The 20,742-nt window shown below is 43.4% G+C and overlaps 1 protein-coding gene across 1 annotated transcript in view; it reads left to right on the top strand.

Annotated features, from left to right (window-relative positions):
• LOC125281364 (focal adhesion kinase 1-like) overlaps positions 1 to 20,083 on the top strand; it is a 69,353-nt gene extending 49,270 nt beyond the window's left edge. Inside the window, exons 4-5 of the mRNA XM_057312839.1 lie at positions 9,503 to 9,729; positions 19,770 to 20,083. Coding sequence (XP_057168822.1) covers positions 9,535 to 9,729; positions 19,770 to 19,940 — 366 coding nt within the window. The 5' untranslated portion in view covers positions 9,503 to 9,534 and the 3' untranslated portion in view covers positions 19,941 to 20,083. The remainder of the gene's footprint in view (positions 1 to 9,502; positions 9,730 to 19,769) is intronic.
• The last annotated feature ends 659 nt before the right edge of the window (positions 20,084 to 20,742 follow it).

The raw sequence follows: 20,742 nt of genomic DNA on the forward strand, positions 1-20,742 counted from the left end.
AGTACCATGCTGTCTTTGTGATCACAGCTTTGTAGTACAGCTCGAAATCCGGCATTGTGATGCCCCCAGCTTTGTTTTTCCTTTTCAACAGTTCCTTGGAGATTTGGGGCCTTTTCTGTTTCTATACAAATTTAAGGACTATTTGTTCCAGTTCTTTGAAAAATGTCCTCGGTATTTTGATCGGGATAGCAGTGAAAGTGTAGATTGTTCTGGGTAGCATGGACATTTTAACTATGTTAATTCTTCCGATCCATGAGCATGGAATATTTTTCCATCTTTTTCTGTCTTCCTCAATGTCTTTCAAGAGTAATTTATAGTTTCTAGAATATAGGCCCTTTACGTCTCTGGTTAAGTTAATTTGAAGGTAACGTATGGTTTTTGGTGCTATTGTAAATGGGATGGATTCCCTCATTTCTCTTTCTTCTGTCTCGTTATTCGTGTATAGAAATGCAACTGATTTCTGAGCATTGATTTTGTATCCCGCCACATTACTGAATTGCTCTATAACTTCTAATAGTTTGGGAGTGGCTTCTTTTGGGTTTTCCATATAGAGTATCATGTCATCTGCGAAGAGAGACATTTTGACTTCTTCTTTGCCGATTTGGATACCTTTGATCCCTTTTTGTCGTCTGATTGCTGTTGCAAGGACTTCTAGTACTATGTTGAATAATAGTGGCGAGAGTGGGCATCTTTGTCGTGTTCCTGATCTTAAGGGAAAGGCTTCCAGCTTTTCCCCATTGAGAATGATATTTGCTGTAGGCTTTTCATAGATGGCTTTTATGAGATTGAGAAGTGTACCCTCTATTCCTACACTCTGAAGGGTTTTAATCAGGAAAGGATGCTGTATTTTGTCAAATGCTTTTTCGGCATCAATTGAGAGGATCATATGGTTCCTGAGTCTTTTCTTGTTGATATGATGTATCACGCTGATTGATTTGCGAATATTGAACCACGCTTGCATCCCAGGTATGAATCCCACTTGATCATGATGGAGAATCCTTTTAATGTACTGTTGGATTCTATTAGTAAGTATCTTGTTGAGGATTTTGGCGTCCATATTCATTAGGGAAATCGGTCTGTCATTCTCCGTTTTGAGGGGGTCTTTGCCTGGTTTGGGGATCAAGGTAATATTGGCCTCATAGAATGAGTTTGGTAGCTTTCCTTCTGTTTCTATTTTTTGAAATAGCTTTAGGAGAATAGGTATTATTTCTTCTTTGAATGGTTTGGTAGAATTCCCCAGGAAAACCATCCGGGCCTGGAGTTTTGTTCTTTGGAAGGTTGTTTATCACTGACTCAATTTCTTCATAATTAATTGGCCTGTTTAAGAAATCAATTTCTTCCTGTTTCAATCTTGGTAGTTAATAGGTTTCCAGGAAGGATTCCATCTCTTCCAGATTACTTAGTTTATTGGCATATAGCTGTTGATAAAAATTTCTAATAATCCTTCCAATTTCAATGGTGTTGGTCGTGACCTCTCCTTTTTTCATTCATAATTTTAATAATTTGGGTTCTTTCTCTTTTCTTTTGGATAAGTCTTGCCAGTGGTCTGTCAATTTTATTGATTCTCTCAAAGAACCAGCTTCTAGTCCTGTTGATCTGCTCTCCTGTACTTCTGGTTTCTGATTGATTGATTTCTGCTCTAATTTTGGTCAACTGCTTCCTCGTGAGTGGATTAGGCCTGTCCCTCTGTTGCTGTTCCAGCTTCTTGAGGTGAGAATATAAAAGCTGCATTTTAGATTTTTCTATTCTTTTGAGTGAGGCTTGGATGGCTATGTATTTTCCCCTTAGGACTGCCTTTGCAGTATCCCATAGGTTTTGGACCATTGTGTTTTCATTCTCGTTCGTCTCCATAAATTGTTTAAGTTGATTTTTGATTTCCTGGTTTATCGAGTCATTCCTGAGCAGGACGGTTCTTAGTCTCCAAGTGTTTGAGTTTCTTCCAAATTTTTCCTCTGGTTGAGTTCCAATCAGAGCGTTGTGGTCTGAGAATATGCAGGGGATAATTTCAATCTTTTGGTATCGGTTGAGACCTGTTTTGTGTCCCAGAACATGGTGTATTCTTGAGAATGTTCCATGGGCATTAGAATAGAATGAGTATTCTTTGGTTCTGGGGTGTAGTGTTCTATGTATATCTATGAGGTCCAACTCGTCGAGTATGGCATTCAAAGCCTTTGATTCTTTGCTTAGTTTTTGCCGGGGTGTTCTATTTCTGATAGTGGAGTGTTGAGGTCCCCTACTATTAATGTATTTTTATCTGTATGTCTCTTTATTCTGGTTAAGAGTTGGCTTGTGTATCTTGCTGCTCCCCTGTTGGGGGCATATATATTTATAATTGTCATATCCACTTGTTGAATACTTCCTTTAAGAATAATATAGTGCCCTTCTGCATCTCTAACTATAGTCTCTCGTTTAAAATCCAGTCTATCTGATATGAGAATTGCTACCCCAGCTTTCTTTTGAGGTCCATTTGCGTGAAAGATGGTACTCCATCCCCTTACTCTCAGTCTGAATGCATCTTTGGGTTTCAAATGAGTCTCTTGTAGACAGCAAATGGATGGGTCATTTCTTTTTATCCAATCTGCAACCCTGTGGTGTTTTATGGGAGTGTTTAAACCATTTGATTGGCTCTAAGAACTGAGAGATATGATTTTAATGATGCCATGTTGCCAGTAAAGTCTTTGTTTGTATTGGCTGTGACTTTCTGTTCTGTATCACTCTTGGGGCCTTTTTACCTTTATAGAACCCCCCTTAATATCTCCTGTAGGGCTGGTTTCGTGGTTACGAAATTGGTTAATGACTGGCGATTCTGAAATGTCTTTATTTCTCCATCAATTCTGAATGACAGCCTTGCTGGATAAAGGATCCTTGGCTGCATGTTTTTCTCTGAAAGAGCTTTAAAAATGCCCCCCCAACCCTTTCTCTCATTCCAGGTCTGTGTAGACAGGTCTGACGTAATTCTGATGCCTTTGCCTTGGTACGTGAGAAATTTCTTTGCCCTGGCCGCTTTCAATACTGTATCCTTGGATCTAATATTTGCGAAATGCACTATGACGTGACGTGGCGTAGGTTTGTCGTGGTTGAGCTTGAGAGGGGTCCTCTCTGCCTCTTGGACACGAATGTTTGTTTCCCTTGCTAGATTAGGGGAGTTTTCAGCTACAGTTTGTTCAAATATCTCTTCTAGACCTCTGTTTTTCTCCACCCCCTCGGGGATGCTGATGATTCTGACATTGGATCATTTCATTGAGTCAGTAATCTCCCATAACGTACATTCGTAAATAAATAAAATCTTTAAAACATAAATACATAAACAAACACAAGTAGGTTATGATGACTTAACTGCTATGACTTAACTACACTTGTCACATTAACTTTAGATTTAAAACATGTTCATCTTAACAACACTTTGTTAATGTGGGTTTTACAAATAACATGTTTAAATTGGCTGAATTAAGTAAGACTGTATGTAACTCAGCACAGTTGTATTCTTTATATTTTGCCATTCCTCATTTCCTTAGGAATTTTTTTAAGTCTCCAGAAATTATTCACCAATTACTTTCAAGGTCTCGGTGTTAGCAGTCTTAGAAATTAATTTATAGTTGATATTAAAGACTAATGTTGAATATTTTCATGAGATATATAGCATTAAAATTTTTATAGTGATATCTCAAGTAAAGTAAATGATTTACATAGTTTGCCATATTATCCGAAATCCAAAAAACAGTCTGTGTAATGAAGATATTAGTTGAATTGTTATGCCGGCAGTCCATGCTTTGCATGGTTCCAGCATGTACGAATATCAATTTCTGTGGCTTAAATAATGCCCGTCCTCAACAGAATGGTTCCGTTTTAGTTAACACAGGTTATCACCTGTGGGCAATTGCATCAAGTATAGACTCGGTCTGCAGATCACTACAGAAGCAACAGATGTGAAGTGTGACCAGCGGCCGGTCACGGTAGCTCTTTCCCAGTCTGCTGCTGACTGGCCACCCTGCGTCTGTTACTCAGTTTATACACAGACAGCAAATGTGTAGTCGTGGTGCCTTCTTGTTTGCCAGGGATAAACCCCTGTGACATTTTACAAAAATGGATCATCACAGGAGGGAATTGGACAACAAAGATGAGTTGCAGCGTTGAAGCAGGAAATGGTCACACTGGAAGTGAAATCGAACGGGCCGAGGTCCTGTGAAGCTGGTGACCGTGGAGCGGGAGCAGCCGAGCCCTCGGCTTGCATGAAGCCGCCTTAGGAACCAGCGGACTTAGTTGCGTTACTCTGGCCAGTGGACCCAGCAGTTATTTCAGCTCTTAAAGCCGGTGTGTGGAGTTTGGGCAGGCTCTGCGTGCTACAGCTGGAGGTGATGCGGACGCAGAAATCCCAGCAGTGCGGCGGGAAGTAACGGAGAGTGTAAGTGTGTGGTGTGCGGTGCGGCAGAAGCTTCCTGCGCCGTGCGGATCACCGTGCAGCGTTCTGACTGAGACGGTCACAGAAGCACATAGCTGACTGTAGGAATGTTGACTTTGCTGTGGAACCAGACTTTCTAGTTGTGTGGTCAGAGGAGCTTTGCAAATAAAGGTGAACTTATTGACAAGTGAGGAAGAGAGTTGTGACAAAAAAGAGGATGTTCCGGAGGAGGAGACGTGGCAAGAAAGTTCGTAGCAGAGGCGGTTTCGGAGGTGGCTTACGACACTGAATGTACGAGGCTACAATGATGGAGGCTGACCCAAAACTTAGAAAGGAGCATGACAGTTTGCCAAGGCATTGGAAAGATACTTACTCCGTGTCTTTAGTCATAGAGCGAGGGGAAGAAGAAGGCAAGTGCTGTTCAAACCACTTTTGTCAAGTCATCGTAGGCCCCACACTCCTGTGCAAAGCGAGAACCACCCGTGCTTCCTTTAGTTGGGATCCATGCGATATTAGTTATCTTTGCTGATAACAAGTCATCCCAACACTTAGTGGCTTAAAATGACAAGAATTATTTTGTTCCAATCTGTTGTCTGGACAGGGCTCCGCAGGGACAGCTGTTTCCATGTGGCGGGAGCTCAGGAGGCACAGCGGGCAGCCAGAGGGCCCACTCGGAGGCTGGCTCTGCCACGGGCCTCGGAACTCGATGCTGCGTCAGCGGGCAGCTCAGCTCAGGCTTTGGTTCTTGGAGCTCAGTTCTCGGGCTTCTTGCGCTTCTGGGTAGCATGTGATTGGGTTTCATGAGCGAGCAGCCCAAGAGAACCAAGGGAACCTAGTTTGCCTCTTAATACCTGGCGCGGGATGTTTCTTAGGTGCGTCAGGAGCCCCCCCAGATGTGAGGGGAAGGAACGTGGCCTCCACCTGTGGAAGAGAGAGGCAGAGTCACACTGGAGCAGGAGGCACTTTCACGGCGACTTTTGGAAAATACAGGCGGTCACGTATTGATATAACATTAAATATTTAAGTAACGTTAGCTCTTTGTTAAGTAAAATCAATATAGGAAATTTAGTGTATTCAGATTAGACTCTTGATGAGAAGAGAAACCCGAATCTTGTGTGAAAGAACAACATTTGGGAGAGGAAGGTTTTTACAGCAGTCTAGTTTGTTTAAGGATTTCCTGTAACTAGGGTCATCACCAACTTCTTAAAAACTCTCCAAACTTGTTTATGTCTGAAGTTTTTAAAATTGAGCTGTAACAGTTTGCATTCTTTGCTCCTTCTCTCATGTTCTGGCAGACATCTCAAGTTTTATTAAAGGACTGGCATATTTCAAGGAGAATCAGTTTGCTGTCTTGGTGGGATCTTGGGGTGTTATAGTGAATATCAGCTAGGGAACTCTGGGAGTTTTTTGCTTCCTCTCTTGCATCTGTGCTATTTTATGGAGTATTTATATCAGACTGTGGGGTGAGGCCCAGCTTGAACTCCAAGTTTTGTCAGCACCTTGTTTCCTCACACCCTGACTTGGGACTGCCCTACTTCTTTCAAGAGCAGAAAAGGTGTCTATCTTCTGTGTTCAAGGGAGAGCGGAGGCTCCGATAGTCAGCAGCGAGATTAGCATTCCGTTTTAGGAAACCCTGCCCTGCACCCCCCTCCCCCACCCTCCCCGCAGTGCTGCCTGGGGCAGTGTGCTGAGTGTCAGAGCTCTGATGCCTGAGCAGGTCTCAACTATGGAATGAGAAGTCCCAAGCGAGGCTTTCTGCTACACTTCCCCATTATCAGCATCCCCCAGCAGAGTGGTACATCTGTTATAACTGGTGAACCTACATGGACCCATCAGTTATCGCCGAAGTCCACGGTTTACTGTCGGGGTCACTCTTGTGGTGTACGTTCTGCGGGTTTGCACAGATATATAATGACATGTATCCTCATTATACTGTCCTACATAATCTTTTTGCTGCCTGAAAAGTCCTTTTTGCTCCACTTTTTCATCCTTGCCCCCCCCCAAACTCTGCATCCACTGAAATTTTTACTGTCTCTGTGGGTTTGCCATTCCTAGAATGTCATATATTTGGAATCATATAGTGTGATCGGCTTCTCTCACTTAGTAATACGCATTGAAGTTTCCTCCAAGTCTTTTCATGGTTTGGTAGCTCATTGCTTTTTAGCACTAAATATTCCATTGCCTGGATAGACCACAGTGTTTTTTATCCTTTCACCTGCTGTAGGGTGTCTTGGTGGCTCCCGTGCTCTGACAGTGTGACGAAGACTGCTGCAATCAGAGACCTCTGTCTGAGTGTTTATCCACCCTTGCCTTCCTCTGACGGGTCCCTCTTGGTCATGATACATTATGAAATATTGCGTGATGACATTTGCTGATCTTTTTTTTTTTTTTAAAGATTATTGCACCTGTGTTTGTAAGAAAGATTGATTCGTACCCTTTCTCATATTGTCCTTGACTGGTTTTGTGTCAGTGTTTTGCTGGTTTCATAAGATAAGTTGGGAAATGTTCCCTTTTTGTTCAGTGGAAGAATTTCTGTAAGATTAATATTATCCTTCCTTAAATTATTGGAAGAATTCAGATATTCCTTTGTGGGAAGAATTTTAATTGCAGATTGACCATTTTTAACGGAATAGGTCTATTTAAATGGGCTTTATATTTATGGTTTTGGTTTCGTACAGCAGCAGTTTCTAATGGCTTGGGCTTAAGTTGTACTTTGTAAAGAATTGTGTATGCCCCATCTCAGGGTACCTGGGTGGCTCCGTCGGTTAGGTGTCCGCCTTCGGCTTTGGTCATGATCCCAGGGTCCTGAGATCAAGCCCCAAGCTAGGCTTCCTGCTCACTGGGGTGCCTCCTCCTCCTTCTCCCTCTCCCTCTGCCCCTCTGCCAGCTTTTGTGCTCTTTCTCTGTTAAATAAATAAATAAAATCTTTTAAAAAAGAATTGTGTATGCATCTCAACTTTTATGTTCATTGACATAGTTCATGATATTCTTAATAATATCTGATATTCTATCATTACTTCCTATTATTAACATTCTGTTATCTGTTCTGCTTCATTCTTGCTGTCATTAGTTTTCGCCTTATCTTTTTTTTCCTTGATTAGTCTTGCTAGAGGTTTATCAGTTGCATTATTCTTGTTAAAAAAAAAACCAAACCTTGATTTTGTTCAACTTCCAAATTGTACTGTGAAATATGGATATTTAGATGATTAATTTCCAATCTTCATTTCTAATACATGCATTTAAGAGTATTGATCTTAGGGACGCCAGGCTGACTCAGTAGGTGGAACGTGCAACACTTGATCTCAGGGTTGTAAGTTCAAGCCCCAGGCTGGGTGTAGAGATGACTTAAAAATGAAGTCTTTAAAAAAAATAATAAAAGCGTAGATTTTATTCTAATGACAGCTCTGTCTGCATGTAGTATTGATCTTTCTTTTTAATTGTATTGTTGAATTGAGAATACTTTGAGTTTCTTTTTGGCTAATGGGTTACTTGAAATATGTTGCTTAATTTCCAAACGGTGATTTTTTTCCAGACAGTTGGTGATTTTTTAATTATTTTGTTGTTGTCCAGCTTTAATGCTAGAGACAGAATATACTTTTAATAATTTTAGTCCTTTGATATTTATTGAATCTTGCTCTTTCACCCACCACGTGGTCAGTTTTAGTGACTGCCTCCTGTGCGTAGTTAGTGGGTACTTCTCTTGCGGAGGTGAATTGCGCTTGGGTGTAGTGCTTTCTGTTGGTTAGGTTGAGTTTGTCTGTCATGCTGTTCCCGTTTTGTCTGCTGGGCCCAGGTGGACTCCTAGTCTCTTCTGCCTGTCTTCAGCTTCACTGAGCTTCTAATGGCTCCCGTTGGGCTTGGTTTCAGGATTGGTAACTATCTTAAAGGGACAACTAGCGGAGTGTGTGGCTCAGTTCTCCAGCCTGTCCTGCTCACCAGAGTCCTAGGGTCCCCATGCTCATAACTTGGTCTCTCACTGCCAAAAGCTCAGCTGGTTTCTCTCTCATTGGTGGCTTTTTCTTGGATCTTCAGGCTCTTGAAGGCCCAGAATTGGCAAATGCCCTTTGGGAAGAGGCAGCTGTTGTTCAGTGTCTCTTCATGTCTCCACCTATGTCCCCTGCTGTCCTGGTTGCCTCACAATGTCTTGGACTCCAAACGTTGGTCTGGTTTTTTTTTTTTTCTTTTTTTTAAAGATATTATATATTTATTCGACAGAGACAGAGACAGCCAGCGAGAGAGGGAACACAAGCAGGGGGAGTGGGAGAGGAAGAAGCAGGCTCATAGCAGAAGAGCCTGATGTCAGGCTCGATCCCACAACGCCGGGATCACGCCCTGAGCCGAAGGCAGACGCTTAGCCGCTGTGCCACCCAGGCGCCCCGTTGGTCTGGTTTTTAACCTGACTTTTCTCAGTGGGAGTGTTCATGTTGGCCAAGCTATTGCCCCACATTCAAATGGAAGTCTTCCTATCACACCGACAGACCAGACAGTGGTTGGTTTGTGCTTTCTGGTTTCGTTTTATTTTCAGTTGTGACTTGTCTGACTCTCCTGCTGAGGGACTGGATAAGTGGGAGGACTTGGTTTTAACTCTGGGGTTTTTGTCACCAGTGCCTCGTATGTGTCATGACCACTCATTGCATTTTTATTGTATGAAGAAAGAACTTGCATCTCATGTATAGGTTTTCAGAAGTAGTCAGCAAAATTAACATATTTGGCTTTCCTGTGAGGTTTTCCACAGATTTAAAGGCTGTGATTTTAAAAGGGTGGACGGTGAGGTGACATTGTTCATAGATAACATGGTGAATGTTTGACAGAGCTAAAATAGGACTCCTGGTCTTTTAATTTGTTAAGAAAATTTAACAAATATTTGTTATGCTATTGTGAATTCGGTAGTGCTCTGGGTGCAGGAGAGTACAGCGATTATCTTGGTCAGTCAGGTCTCTGCTCTCCCGATGCTCACCTTCTGCATATGACATGACCATAGGGGAAGAACATAGAGCAGTGTTGTTAATATAAGGATCAGTATATCATGTTTTAATAGATTTTAACCACATTTTAATAGATTTCAAATATGGTACACTGACAGCTTTTTTTTCCCCCTTCTAGAGTATGACAGATACATAGCATCTAGCAAAATAATGGCAGCTGCTTACCTTGACCCAAACTTGAATCACACACCAAATTCGAGTACCAAAACTCACCTGGGTACCGGAGTGGAATGTTCCCCTGGGGCAATGGAGCGAGTGTTGAAGGTCTTTCATTATTTTGACAACAGCAGTGAGCCAGCTGCTTGGGCCAGTATGATCAGGCATGGAGATGCTACCGATGTCAGGGTAAGTGCATTTTCCTGGGAGAGACCCTTCATGGACATTAAAGTTACATGGGCCTAGGTTAATGGCACACACCAAAAAAGATAAAAATTTTTATTCCCATATTACAGTGATGTTAACTTTTTCTTTATATTATTTATTCACTTAATATGTGACTGACAGAATTTTAATTGTAAAATATCTTAGGAAAATAATAACTGAATCATGTTATTCATATAATGCTATTGATGTTTTTCTCTCTTTTTTTTTTTTTTTTTAACATTTTAGGACATAAGAGAACAAAGCAATTAAAACAACCTCTAATACTTAGGAAATAAATTATTTTCTATAAAGTGAATTTTGAAGGTATCTGCATGACTCCAGATAGGATAGGTTCTTCAAAAACTGATTGGTTCCACACACCAGGCATTTGTCAAGGTTCTGGGGATATAAAGGGTCCCTGCTCATACAGCTTACTGTCTACTGTGGTGGGGAGGAGACACCCATGGCCTTAGTTGCAGTGCAGAGTGTGCTTCCCAAGGCAATCCTGGTGGCGAGGTTGCCTGTGTGAGTAATGTTGAGTGTGGGTGGTAGCCTGTGGGCGGCCAGTGAGCATCGTGGCCAAGAGAGGTGAGAGGCGCTTCGTGGGCCAAGATTGCTGAGAGTGGGGGGTGAGAGGGTAGCGGTGTGGTTTCAGACAACTGAGTTCAGGACGCCAGTTTTCAGCAGGTGTTTACTTTGGCCAGGTGTTACAGAGAAACTGCTCCTTCCTTCCCTCTGCCTACTCCGTGTTCTTCTCTAAGGAGGACAGTGTCCAATGCCAGGATGAACAGATACATCTTTTTTCCCCCCTTTCTTTTTATACTAATGAAGCTATTTAATCTGCTGCTCTTAAACTTATATGCCTTAAGTACTTTTAAGCAAATTAAAGGGATTGACAGAATTTAGATTGAAGGGCACAGTATTACATTGAAGTTCTATGTAATTTCCATTACCTCTATAATATTGCAGTACTCACTGTTCAGGTGGATTAATTATTCAAAGGTGAATAATTCATTCAGGGTTTAAATATGTACTAACATCTACTTGTGGTATAATTGAAATATAGTAGTCTCTTGTTTTAAAAAGCTTCAACTTTTTATGAAGCTCGATAGCTTTTTCTAGCTTTCCCATAGTTTTATTTTATATTTAATTTTATAAACAGAGTCACTTGGTAGAAAGGCCAGCAGCCAGTGTTCTACCTTAATGTTAATTGGAAGATTCATATTGGAGAGAAACCTTGCAAATGTAGAGCTTATGGGAAGGCTCTTAGTATATGTTCTAGTCTTTGTGAATTTCAGTTACAGTGAATGAGGAAGTCTCTTAAAGCACTGCATCAGCCTTAATAAACTTCCGAGTATTTGTACAGGAGGGGAGCCCTTTCAGAGATGTGAATTTGACAAGACATTTAGCAAACATTCAAGATTGATTATAACTGCAAATGCACCGTGGAAAGGCTCCACGACAAAGGTGTTTTGGTATCAAATTTACTATACACAAGAGGATCCATATCAAGGAGAAAACCAATGATCCCTGGGCACATGTCAAGCCTTTAGCCAATGTTACAAACTTACCAGATGAAAACGTTTATATTGTGAAGAAGAACTTAAACCAGATTCACATTCCTAAGTTATGAGAACATATTCGTCGGACCTTTATGAAGATCAATATGAGCAAATCCATGTGACTGAGAACCAGGTGGTTTTACTTCATAGTAATTGATAAATGTTTGAAATTAAATAGGTCCCATCAGTTGATGATTTCACCTTGAGGCAAAGAACTCTGAGTTGGCATTGGTTCACCACAGCTTTTCCTGTGATGGAAGGTGGGCGTTATTCATCACTCATGTTCATTTAATGCTATAACATTTGAAAATGCAGTAGTTTAATTCTAAAGTAATGGATTTGCACAACTGAACAGAATAGTACTGAAGCACATGTCCATGCAGTCTTTCTCCCCAAGAAGCACCACACAAGGAACACTACAGATAAAGGAACCGGCATATATCATTAGGGGTACAGTGGAAGGAACGTGGCAGCATTTGAGGCCCAGTGACCTCCGGCAGAAATGGGTGCGGGGCTGAGTTCAGATTGGAAGCATAGGCACTTGGTAGAAAGCAACAGACCATTTAATAATGGTAGCAAAGAGGAAGCCAGGCCACCCAGTTTCTGAAAAGAGATAGCTTACTGTTATCCAAAGTAACCGAATATTAGAAAACAACCCAAAGGAGCTGAATAATTCGATTCAGACCCCACCCTGCTGCACTGCCTGCTCTGGGCACCGTGTGCAGCAGGTGGACACCCGGGCGTAGCCAGTCTCAGCCGATGTCTTGTAAGTGTAAAAATACAAGGTTTTGAAGACTTAGTGTGAAAAAAGAAGGTAAAATATCTTATTAATAACCTGTTTTGATTGCCTGTTGAAAAGATCATGTTCTTGACATATAGTAGGTTAAATGGAATATGTTATTAAAATGGAATTCACCCATTTCTATTTATTTATTTTTAGAAATTTTAAAGGAACATGTACAGCTTGCATTTTCATTTCTGCTAGACAGTTGTGCTCAGTAGAAAGTAATTTGCTTGACTCAAGAACCAGCACCTTTGGAGGCGTTGAGAAAATATCTGGATTCTTGTTGTAATTCATTATAGAGGTTTTATTTCTCATGCTGCAGTTAGTAATTTTACTCCTTTTACAGATATGTGCTACTTTATTTTAATTAATTTAAATGGTTGTTGAAAGGATTCCTAGGACTACAGCATTTATAGGCAAAGCGTACAAAGCAGTGTCTCAGGTGCAGGCCTCATGGCCTCGGACACTCGGAGGCCATCCCTGGCCCACGTGGCCACCTGTGTAGGAGGAGGCCCAGCACCTTCTTCGGTGGGGGGGGGGTTTCTGTGAGATGGGCACGTAAGCACGTTCTGTCTACGTCATCTGCCTCAACCTGGCTGGTGTGGCTGCCCAGATGCGACCAAAATCAGGTGCGAGTCATAACGCCGGTCATGATTCCTGCCAAGTGCTGGCAGACTGGCGCATCCTGCCCCTAAATAAGCAGCAGCCCACGGGGGCAGACATCACCTACCTCGGCCATAGCGTTGGCCCCGGGTCAGTAGCAAGGCCCAGGCAGCTCCAGAGCTCAGATTGGGGTTAACTCATGCCGGACTATATTGAATAAGAATGGTCATCTAGAAACATTGTAGTGGTACTTCAGAATAATAAGGGTGTATAGAAAATTCCAGATTCTACCAGAGGAATCCCCTACTTGGGAAACAGAATGACATTTACATCAAACTTTTCATCAGCAATGCTGGATGCAGGACAACACTGGAACAGCATCTTCTCAGGGCTCAGGAAAGTGAGTTGTACCGCAGAAGTCTTCCAGACAGACTACCAATCATGAAGACTGGGAATGAAGGTGTCTTTAGAGAAATAAGGGTGTAGAACGTTAATCCCACAGGCTGTCTTTAAGAAAACAGGAGACATAATAGAACAGATCCGTGAACCCAGAAAGAAGTGCTGTAGGGATGCAGGCGGCCACAGGTCACCACCGTGCTGTGGTCTCCGTGCAGCCCCCGTGCACCTCTCCTCCATCTTCTTGGTCTCTTCAAGCTGTGACCACCATTTAATCCAGCTCTGCCTTTTCCACACCTGCCCTCATTCTGACTGGTCTCCCTCTGAACTTGGGACCTGTGTGCCGCCCAGCTGCATCTGCCCCTCTCCTCCGTCTCTACGCTTCTGACTCTGAAAGGACTGTGTGTCAGTCTGAGGGCTTCCCTTCTTTCAGACACTTAGAATCATCTGTTGCTCCTCCTTTGCTTACGCCCTACACCCAGTATGTTAGCCGGTCCTGCCACACGGTCCCCAGATGCACCTAGAATCCACCCACTTCATCTGACCCCTACTGCGACACCTTCTTCGAGCCACATGGTCTCCTGACATCCCGCTGTCCCCCTGGAACCCCTGAGTCTGTTCACAGCCCAGCAGCCAGGTGACCCTATGAAAATGAAAGCCAGAGCGTGTCACTCCTCAACTCAGAACCTTCCTGTGGCTTCCTGTCTCATGTAGGGTGAACGTTCAGGTCCTTCAGAAGCCCCTGACTCTCCTCTCCCTGTCGCGCCCCATGACCTTCTCTCCTCCAGCTCGCTCCCTTTGACTTTCAGCTTCCTGCGCCGTTTCTCTAACATGCCAGTCTTGTAATCAGTCATTTGCTCAAAACCTCCAGCAACTCCCCATTTCTCTCAGAGGAAAGCCAGATTCCTTCAGCAGCCTACGAGGACCTACAGGATCTGGCTCTTTGTGGCCTGTTCTTATTTCCAGTGACTGCCCTCGTTCCCTCGGCCTCTCAGCCCCAGAGAGCTCCCTCTCTGCCACCTTTTCTATTGCCCATCACCCCATTTTGATGATGATTTGTCCTTGCTGAGATTGTCTTGTTTCTTGATTTGTTTGCTCTTTTATTCTCTGCTTTCTTCCCCTAGACCGTAAGCTCTGTGACAGCAGGGGCCTTTCTGCCTCCTGGTATTGTCCCCGGCATCTTCAGCAGGGCCTAGCAGGCACACAGACTGGTGCTTGACAGAGCCCCATTGGAGTAACTACACGAATCCTAGATGAAATGGAGTACTTCTGATAGAAATGTAAATTAGGAACATTGGTTGCAGAAGTAGAAAGTAGTAGACTGATGACCGTAAAAGAAATTGAATTGATAATCAGAGATTACACCTATTGAAAACCATACCTGTCCTTACTGATAACTTCTGTCAGACCTTCATTCCTACCTTGTTACTATTTTCCTTAAATCACAGGGTCTAGAATAATCCATTTTATACCCAGACACCAAATCTGGGCAAGTACCATATAATGCTGCTAAAGATTAAGTTGCAGTTGAGTTGTTGGACAATATTCTTGTCACCTTCAAAGTTATCTTCAAGTTTATTAACAGGCCCAGTGCCCTTTCCTGACTACGTAGTACACTGCGAGGTTTCAGTGCTCGTCGTGAGCCTCTAGAGGAAGGTGATGTAATTACCTGAACCTGCAAGAGGAAGTGAACACAAGAAATTCAGTCCTGTAGTTTGCTAAAAGGTGAATGGAGTTGGTTGGATTAGGACTAACTATTGTAACCAAGCTGGTAGTAGGAAGAATAACAGTAGAGAGAAGCATTCTGACCAATTTAAAATCGGCTTGCTGACCAGAGTGGGCAGACACGTGAACAGTGTGGGATTCTCTGAGTTTGTGGGAGTTAGGAGCTCTGTGAACAGTGCTGTGCTAAGAATGGCTAGTGGCCGTAGGGGAAGGCAGCCAGCAGGCAGTTTTCCCTGAGTTCAGCCCAGAGGGCTGCCTGGGGAACTCAGTGTGTGGTAGTCCCGTGGTCTCCAGTGTTCACTGCTAGGTGGTGTCACAGATGCCTTATGTGTGTCTCAAACGTAAACTTTTTCTGTCTGATAGAGGATCGGGTGAATGTGCATTTAAAAGCTCGAACACTGATTATGGTTTTTCAGATAACTTTGGTGCAGGAAAGGACTACAGAGATTTTAGTTAAATTATTCCTTTAATGGAGGGAGAGTATCATCCAGGAAGAAACTAGAAAGAAAATCCTTAAGGAAAAAAACAGACTCAAAAGCAGTGTTAAGAAGAATATGAGACAGTAAGAGCATGAGAAAGAATTCTCTTATCACTAGATGCTTAGAGATGGCGATTGTGGTAGAGAGAAGAATGGCCCTTAAAGAGTCCACATCCTAATCTAGAACCTGTGTATATGTGACCTTCCATGGCAGAAGGGACTTTGAAGATGTTACCGAGATGAAGATGACCTTGAGATGGGGGAGATGAGGAGCCGCAGACCTTTTCTGGCTGTGGTCCGAGGGAGGGGACTGCGGATGAAGGGTTGGCTGCAGTGCAGACGCACAGAGGGGCCTCTAGCAGCTGGAGAAGGCCGGCCGAGAGCTTCCAGAAAGCAGCACATCCCTTCCAACACCTGGATTTTAGCCCAGTGAGACCCATTTCAGATTTGGGATCTTCCAGAACGGAGAAGTATACGTTTGTGTTCTTTTAAGCCCCTCCGTGTGTGGTTATTGGTTACAGCAGCAGTAGGGAGCAGATAGACACAGGCGTGCTTTGTCTTGGCCGAGTTGGGGCCGACTTCTGCGTGAGTGCTGAGCCGACAGAAGGGCTGCGCTCATGTTGGAGAGCAGGGTGTGGATCTCCACGCCTTCTTTGTGGTACAGAAAGACCTGCACAGGAGGAGCCGAGGACAGTAACAGCTGTCGGTTTCCTTACTGTGAGGAGCATCTGAAAGAGAGACGCAGAAAAATAACGGCCGGACGTTGTAACAAACAGATCAGTAGTGATGAGTGCACTTGTAACTCCTGGGGGGAAGTAGAGACACGAGCACTGTTCACAACACAGTGTGTGGTTTTAGATCTCTCTCAGAATAAAGACATCTTGCAAATCACTGTGAGAAGACAGCTAGACACAGCAAGTATCTCTTGTTATCTTGTTGCCACCTTCCCCACAGACTGTTCATGCTCACCTCTCTCCTTCTAGATTAAGGCTTTGGAGGCTAAGGGTGCTGTCTTACCACCAGATGTAGGCTAGATGCAAATGACCAAAAGAGTGAGTGAACATTCAAGAGTGGATGAACATGAAGGAATGGTTTGCAGGATTTCTTTCTACCAGTGGAAAGGTCATTATTTCTTTCTAGAGCATAGTCTGAAAGATAAGTGACCAAGTGGAACCAAGCAGAATCATAAAAAGAACTTTTAGAAATGAAAGTACAGTGTCATCTCACTAGTATATAATGAGGGAAATGTAAATTATAATAATGAAATGCCCCCCCTTCTATGGTCCGTCACATCGATAAACACTTTAAGATTAATTTTACCCAGCATTGGCATGAGGTGAAGGACAGTCTCTAACATTGTGTGCCAAGTATAATTGGTATAGTTTCCCTGGTGGCCATACTTCCAAAACGTCACATTTTAAAGTAGCTTTTGACCCAGTGCGTCTGTTTCTAAGCAGTGCTGCTGCATGTGTACGATGCCAGCTAGAAGCTCGTTCATAGCAGAATTGCGTGCACCTCCACTTCCCTTTCTCCCCCGGAGCAAGGAAGCTGACAAGACAATAATTGTCCCCCCGTAGTAGAATGGCTCTGAGGCCACGTGCTCTGTTCCTGATGAGATGGAAGCCTCGTGTACACACTGGCTAGTGTCTTTTCATCCTCAAGAAGAATTCTTTTCCTGCGAATATCTCATGTGAAAATTAATCAGGAAAATTATATATTTCCAAATTCTGGGATATGATACAGATGAGTAAAGGGATAGTTCAGAGTAGCAAAGTGTAGGTTTATATACTGTAGGGTAGGATTGTCCTGGGACATCAAACCAGGATGAGAAATTTAAATGTAATTCAGCTGCCATTAGTGGCAAATTATAAAGCCTTGTCCTGTTATCTCCCTAGAGATCTTTTTCTGAATGTACGTCTTCCAGAAATAATACATGCATACTTTTCCATATGGTAGTACTGTTGGGTTTGGGGTTTTTTTGTTTTTTTTTTTTTTTTGAGTATGCATTCCTTACTAAATACCTAGTCCTCAAAGTTATTTTTCAGTTATGCAGAACCAAATATTTGGTTCTCAAAATTATTTAAGTTACTGAGTGTATGTACTGAGCTTCAAATATAGAAGTCCTTGTGTATTCATAATCTTGGCCACCATTCAAACTGAGTCAGCAGTGAGATATTCAGGAGTTCTAGAGAAATAGGACAGAACACAGTATGGAAGCATAAAGAAAAAGCAAAACGTGAAATAAAGGGAAATGTCTGTGTGTTTATTGCTTTTAATTTTTTAGTGGAAAGTGAAAGTTGCTACCTTGTTTAATGAGGAGGTTCTGTAGGATGGGAACTCTTTGTTCAACAGAACCCAACCTGAGGTCACACTGGGTGTCTTCAGGTCGCGTGATCAAGTGAATGGACTAAAACTGTATCTATCCCATAAAACTCCAGGTTGGGAGCCTGTCTTTCCCCTGGGCTCCACAGCTCTGGACTAAGCGTCCGTACACTTGCCTCTCTGCAGGTAGGCATCTGTGTGCCCATTCCTTGAGAGGTCATGAAGATAACCTTTGCTAGGGGTCATCAGGGAGGGCATCCAGAAAGGGTAGGATTTCTCTCAGACTGTGGATGGTACATCAACAGTAAGAAACCGTTTGTCCCCGAAGGATAGACCTGGTGAGACAGAGGGTTGGGGACGGATGTGAACATAAACTTCGGCCCTAACAGTAGAGAGGCAGCTCTGGAATCTGTGCTAGCAGGGAGCTGCTGTGGAGTAAAGAGATGTGCTAAAACCCGAGCTTTAGTGAGGGCCACCGGTGTCGGTGTGCTCTCGGTAGTGAATTGGCAGAGCTGGGACAGGAAGACAAAGCGCTTTCGTGGGAATTCGAAAGCGGCGCCAGTGCCTGTCCTGTGCAGCTCAGGGATTTGTGTTGTTGGCAAGGAGAAGCTGCAGAAGTTGCCGCTGAAAGAATTACTCGAAATGGCTGTCTCTTCCCCCTAGGCAGATCCCCTGCCCCAGAGCACAAGAGGTGAAGACTAGGGGGCGGGCTGGGTTTCGGCTCCCGCTGCCCCGTGGCTGGGTGCCCTTGGGTAGACACAACCTGCAGCGTCTTTCGTGGTGGCCTGACAGAGATTCTGGGCCTTGAATCAAAAGCCAGGAAGGACATTTATGCTTACTTCAGTTTCACCCAGACATCTGTAGGCTGCACACATCCTTCCTGTCCCACAGAGAGCTCATCTGCCTTTGACGCCTCCAGCCTGTCCTTTGTCCGTGCTTTCTCCCCGATGATGTCACTCTCCCGTGCTTGATACACAACCTTCTCCTGGGATCCAGTAGTCTGAAGGGGAGGCTGAGCATGGGCAGGTGATGATGCCTTTAGTGTGGACACACTGGGTCCTTGACAGGTTTTGCATATATAGGACACGTTACTTCTCTTTTCTCATGAGTAGGGATAGGAACATTCTTATTATCAACAGCATCATGCCCTAATATAGACATATTTAGTATACGTAGGAACTTTTTAAGATGTGCCTTATATTACAAGTAATATGATGCTTTCAGTTAATTGCTAATTTAAAAAAACAGTGATTTTCTTTAGCAGTCATTTGCATGTTAATAGCAGCCTCATTAAAAATTATGAATGGCCTGAAGTGTTGAGAAGAGTGCAGTGGTTATCATGAGCACACCTTCACGTAAGGGAGCGGATGGTCTCTGCTGTATTCCCATGTGAGTCTTCCATATGTGCTGCCCATTTACGTCCCTGTACGCACGAGACCTCCACAACCGTGAGAGCACAGGTCAAGACTCGGGGTTACGGCTTCCTTGCCCTCGTCCCAGGATAAGCTTCATCTTTGCGAGGCAGCCTTCCCTGCCGCCTTCAACTCTGAACTCATGGGCACGTGTGTCAGGAGCATTAGGTTTGGGGACTATTTTAGATTGCTGCATTGTAAGCGACAGAGAGCTCATAGTAGATTGGGTAGGCCCAGCTTCCAGTAACTTCTCCTACATCATCGATACTATCAGAAGCGTGGCCTTCATTGTATGTTTCTAACTGTGTTTCTTAAGAAATGACATGAAGTTGCAGCCTGGTCTAAACCAGTATGCTGTCCTGGGTTCAGAAAGTGGGACCCCCTCCTTAGGTCTAGTTCTCAGCACGTGACCTCCAGGGGCGGCCAGAACGCTTGGTCAGGTTTTGGGGGTGCCGCAGAGGTAGAGCTGCAGAAATGCATGTTACGTTTCCGTGCCTCGGTTATCACTAATGAAAAGGGAAGAGCCTCTTGTGTTTTTTTCAGAACTTTTCCTTGTTCATAAAAATACTATTTGAGAAAAAAGATTCCTGAGAAAAATGAAGTAATTTATTTAACTTGATACTCTTTTTACCAAAGATTTCTGCTAACTAAAAGAAATGCACATTGCATTAATTTTTAGCATACAGTTGTTTTTTTTCTGTTTGTTTATAACAGTCATTTTTGTGGGGGGTATGTTTTAGGGGATCATTCAGAAGATAGTGGACAGTCACAAAGTAAAGCACGTGGCCTGCTATGGATTTCGCCTCAGTCACCTGCGGTCAGAGGAGGTTCACTGGCTCCATTTGGATATGGGTGTCTCCAATGTGAGGGAGAAGTATGAACTTGCACACCCACCAGAGGAGTGGAAGTAAGATTACATACCTACTTTGGCGTGACTCACACTTGATTTGTTTGCATATTAAATCACACACAAGAGGATGAACGTCTTTCCTTAATTTTCTTACTGATTGTAATTACGACTCCTGTATAAATAAAATTGGCTGGTAATGATTAACCAGTGATCTCTTCTAGACTTCTGTTCCGTCTGTCTTTGTGGCACCACCGACTCTGGACTGCCTGAGTTTCTCAGGGGTTCTGTGGTGATGGCCTTTGGCTAGTCACACTTCTCTTGTCAGGACTCCTTTGTTTCAGCCTCGGCTCGAAGAGCTCAATTCCTCATTCTTTTCCTTTCTGTCCTGTTAGCATTCTTTTGTGCAGCAGGACTTCCTGAGCCCTGAGGAGACCACGTCTAATTATCTCATGAACGGGCAGCACGGCTCGCGAGCCCGGTACGCTCCGGCTCGCCTGAGAGGACTGGGTGTGTACTTGACGTTCACGTGCTACAATTAAATGAGGTAGTGACTCGTCCTGACCTTAGTGAGACTGCTGTGACTGAAAGTGAATTAAAAGGATTCTCTACAATTGTCCTTTCTCTGGTTCTCTCCAAAAAATAATAATTTTTTCCACTGTTAAGCAGAGCAACACGTTAGTCGGAAACCATATGTGTAAAACACTAGAGTGTGAGAGGAGGTGAGCCCCGTGCGCAGGCACCCTCATTTTTGTAGACACAGTCACAGAGACAAAGGTGGTTGTGGATTGGGGATGGTACTCAGTGTTGGTCACTTTCAGTTCAGCACCCAAATCGATTAGAAGACACATTTGGAAAGAAAAACA

This window comes from Ursus arctos, unplaced genomic scaffold (assembly GCF_023065955.2).
Source record: "Ursus arctos isolate Adak ecotype North America unplaced genomic scaffold, UrsArc2.0 scaffold_16, whole genome shotgun sequence".
Classification (NCBI taxonomy): domain Eukaryota; kingdom Metazoa; phylum Chordata; class Mammalia; order Carnivora; family Ursidae; genus Ursus; species Ursus arctos.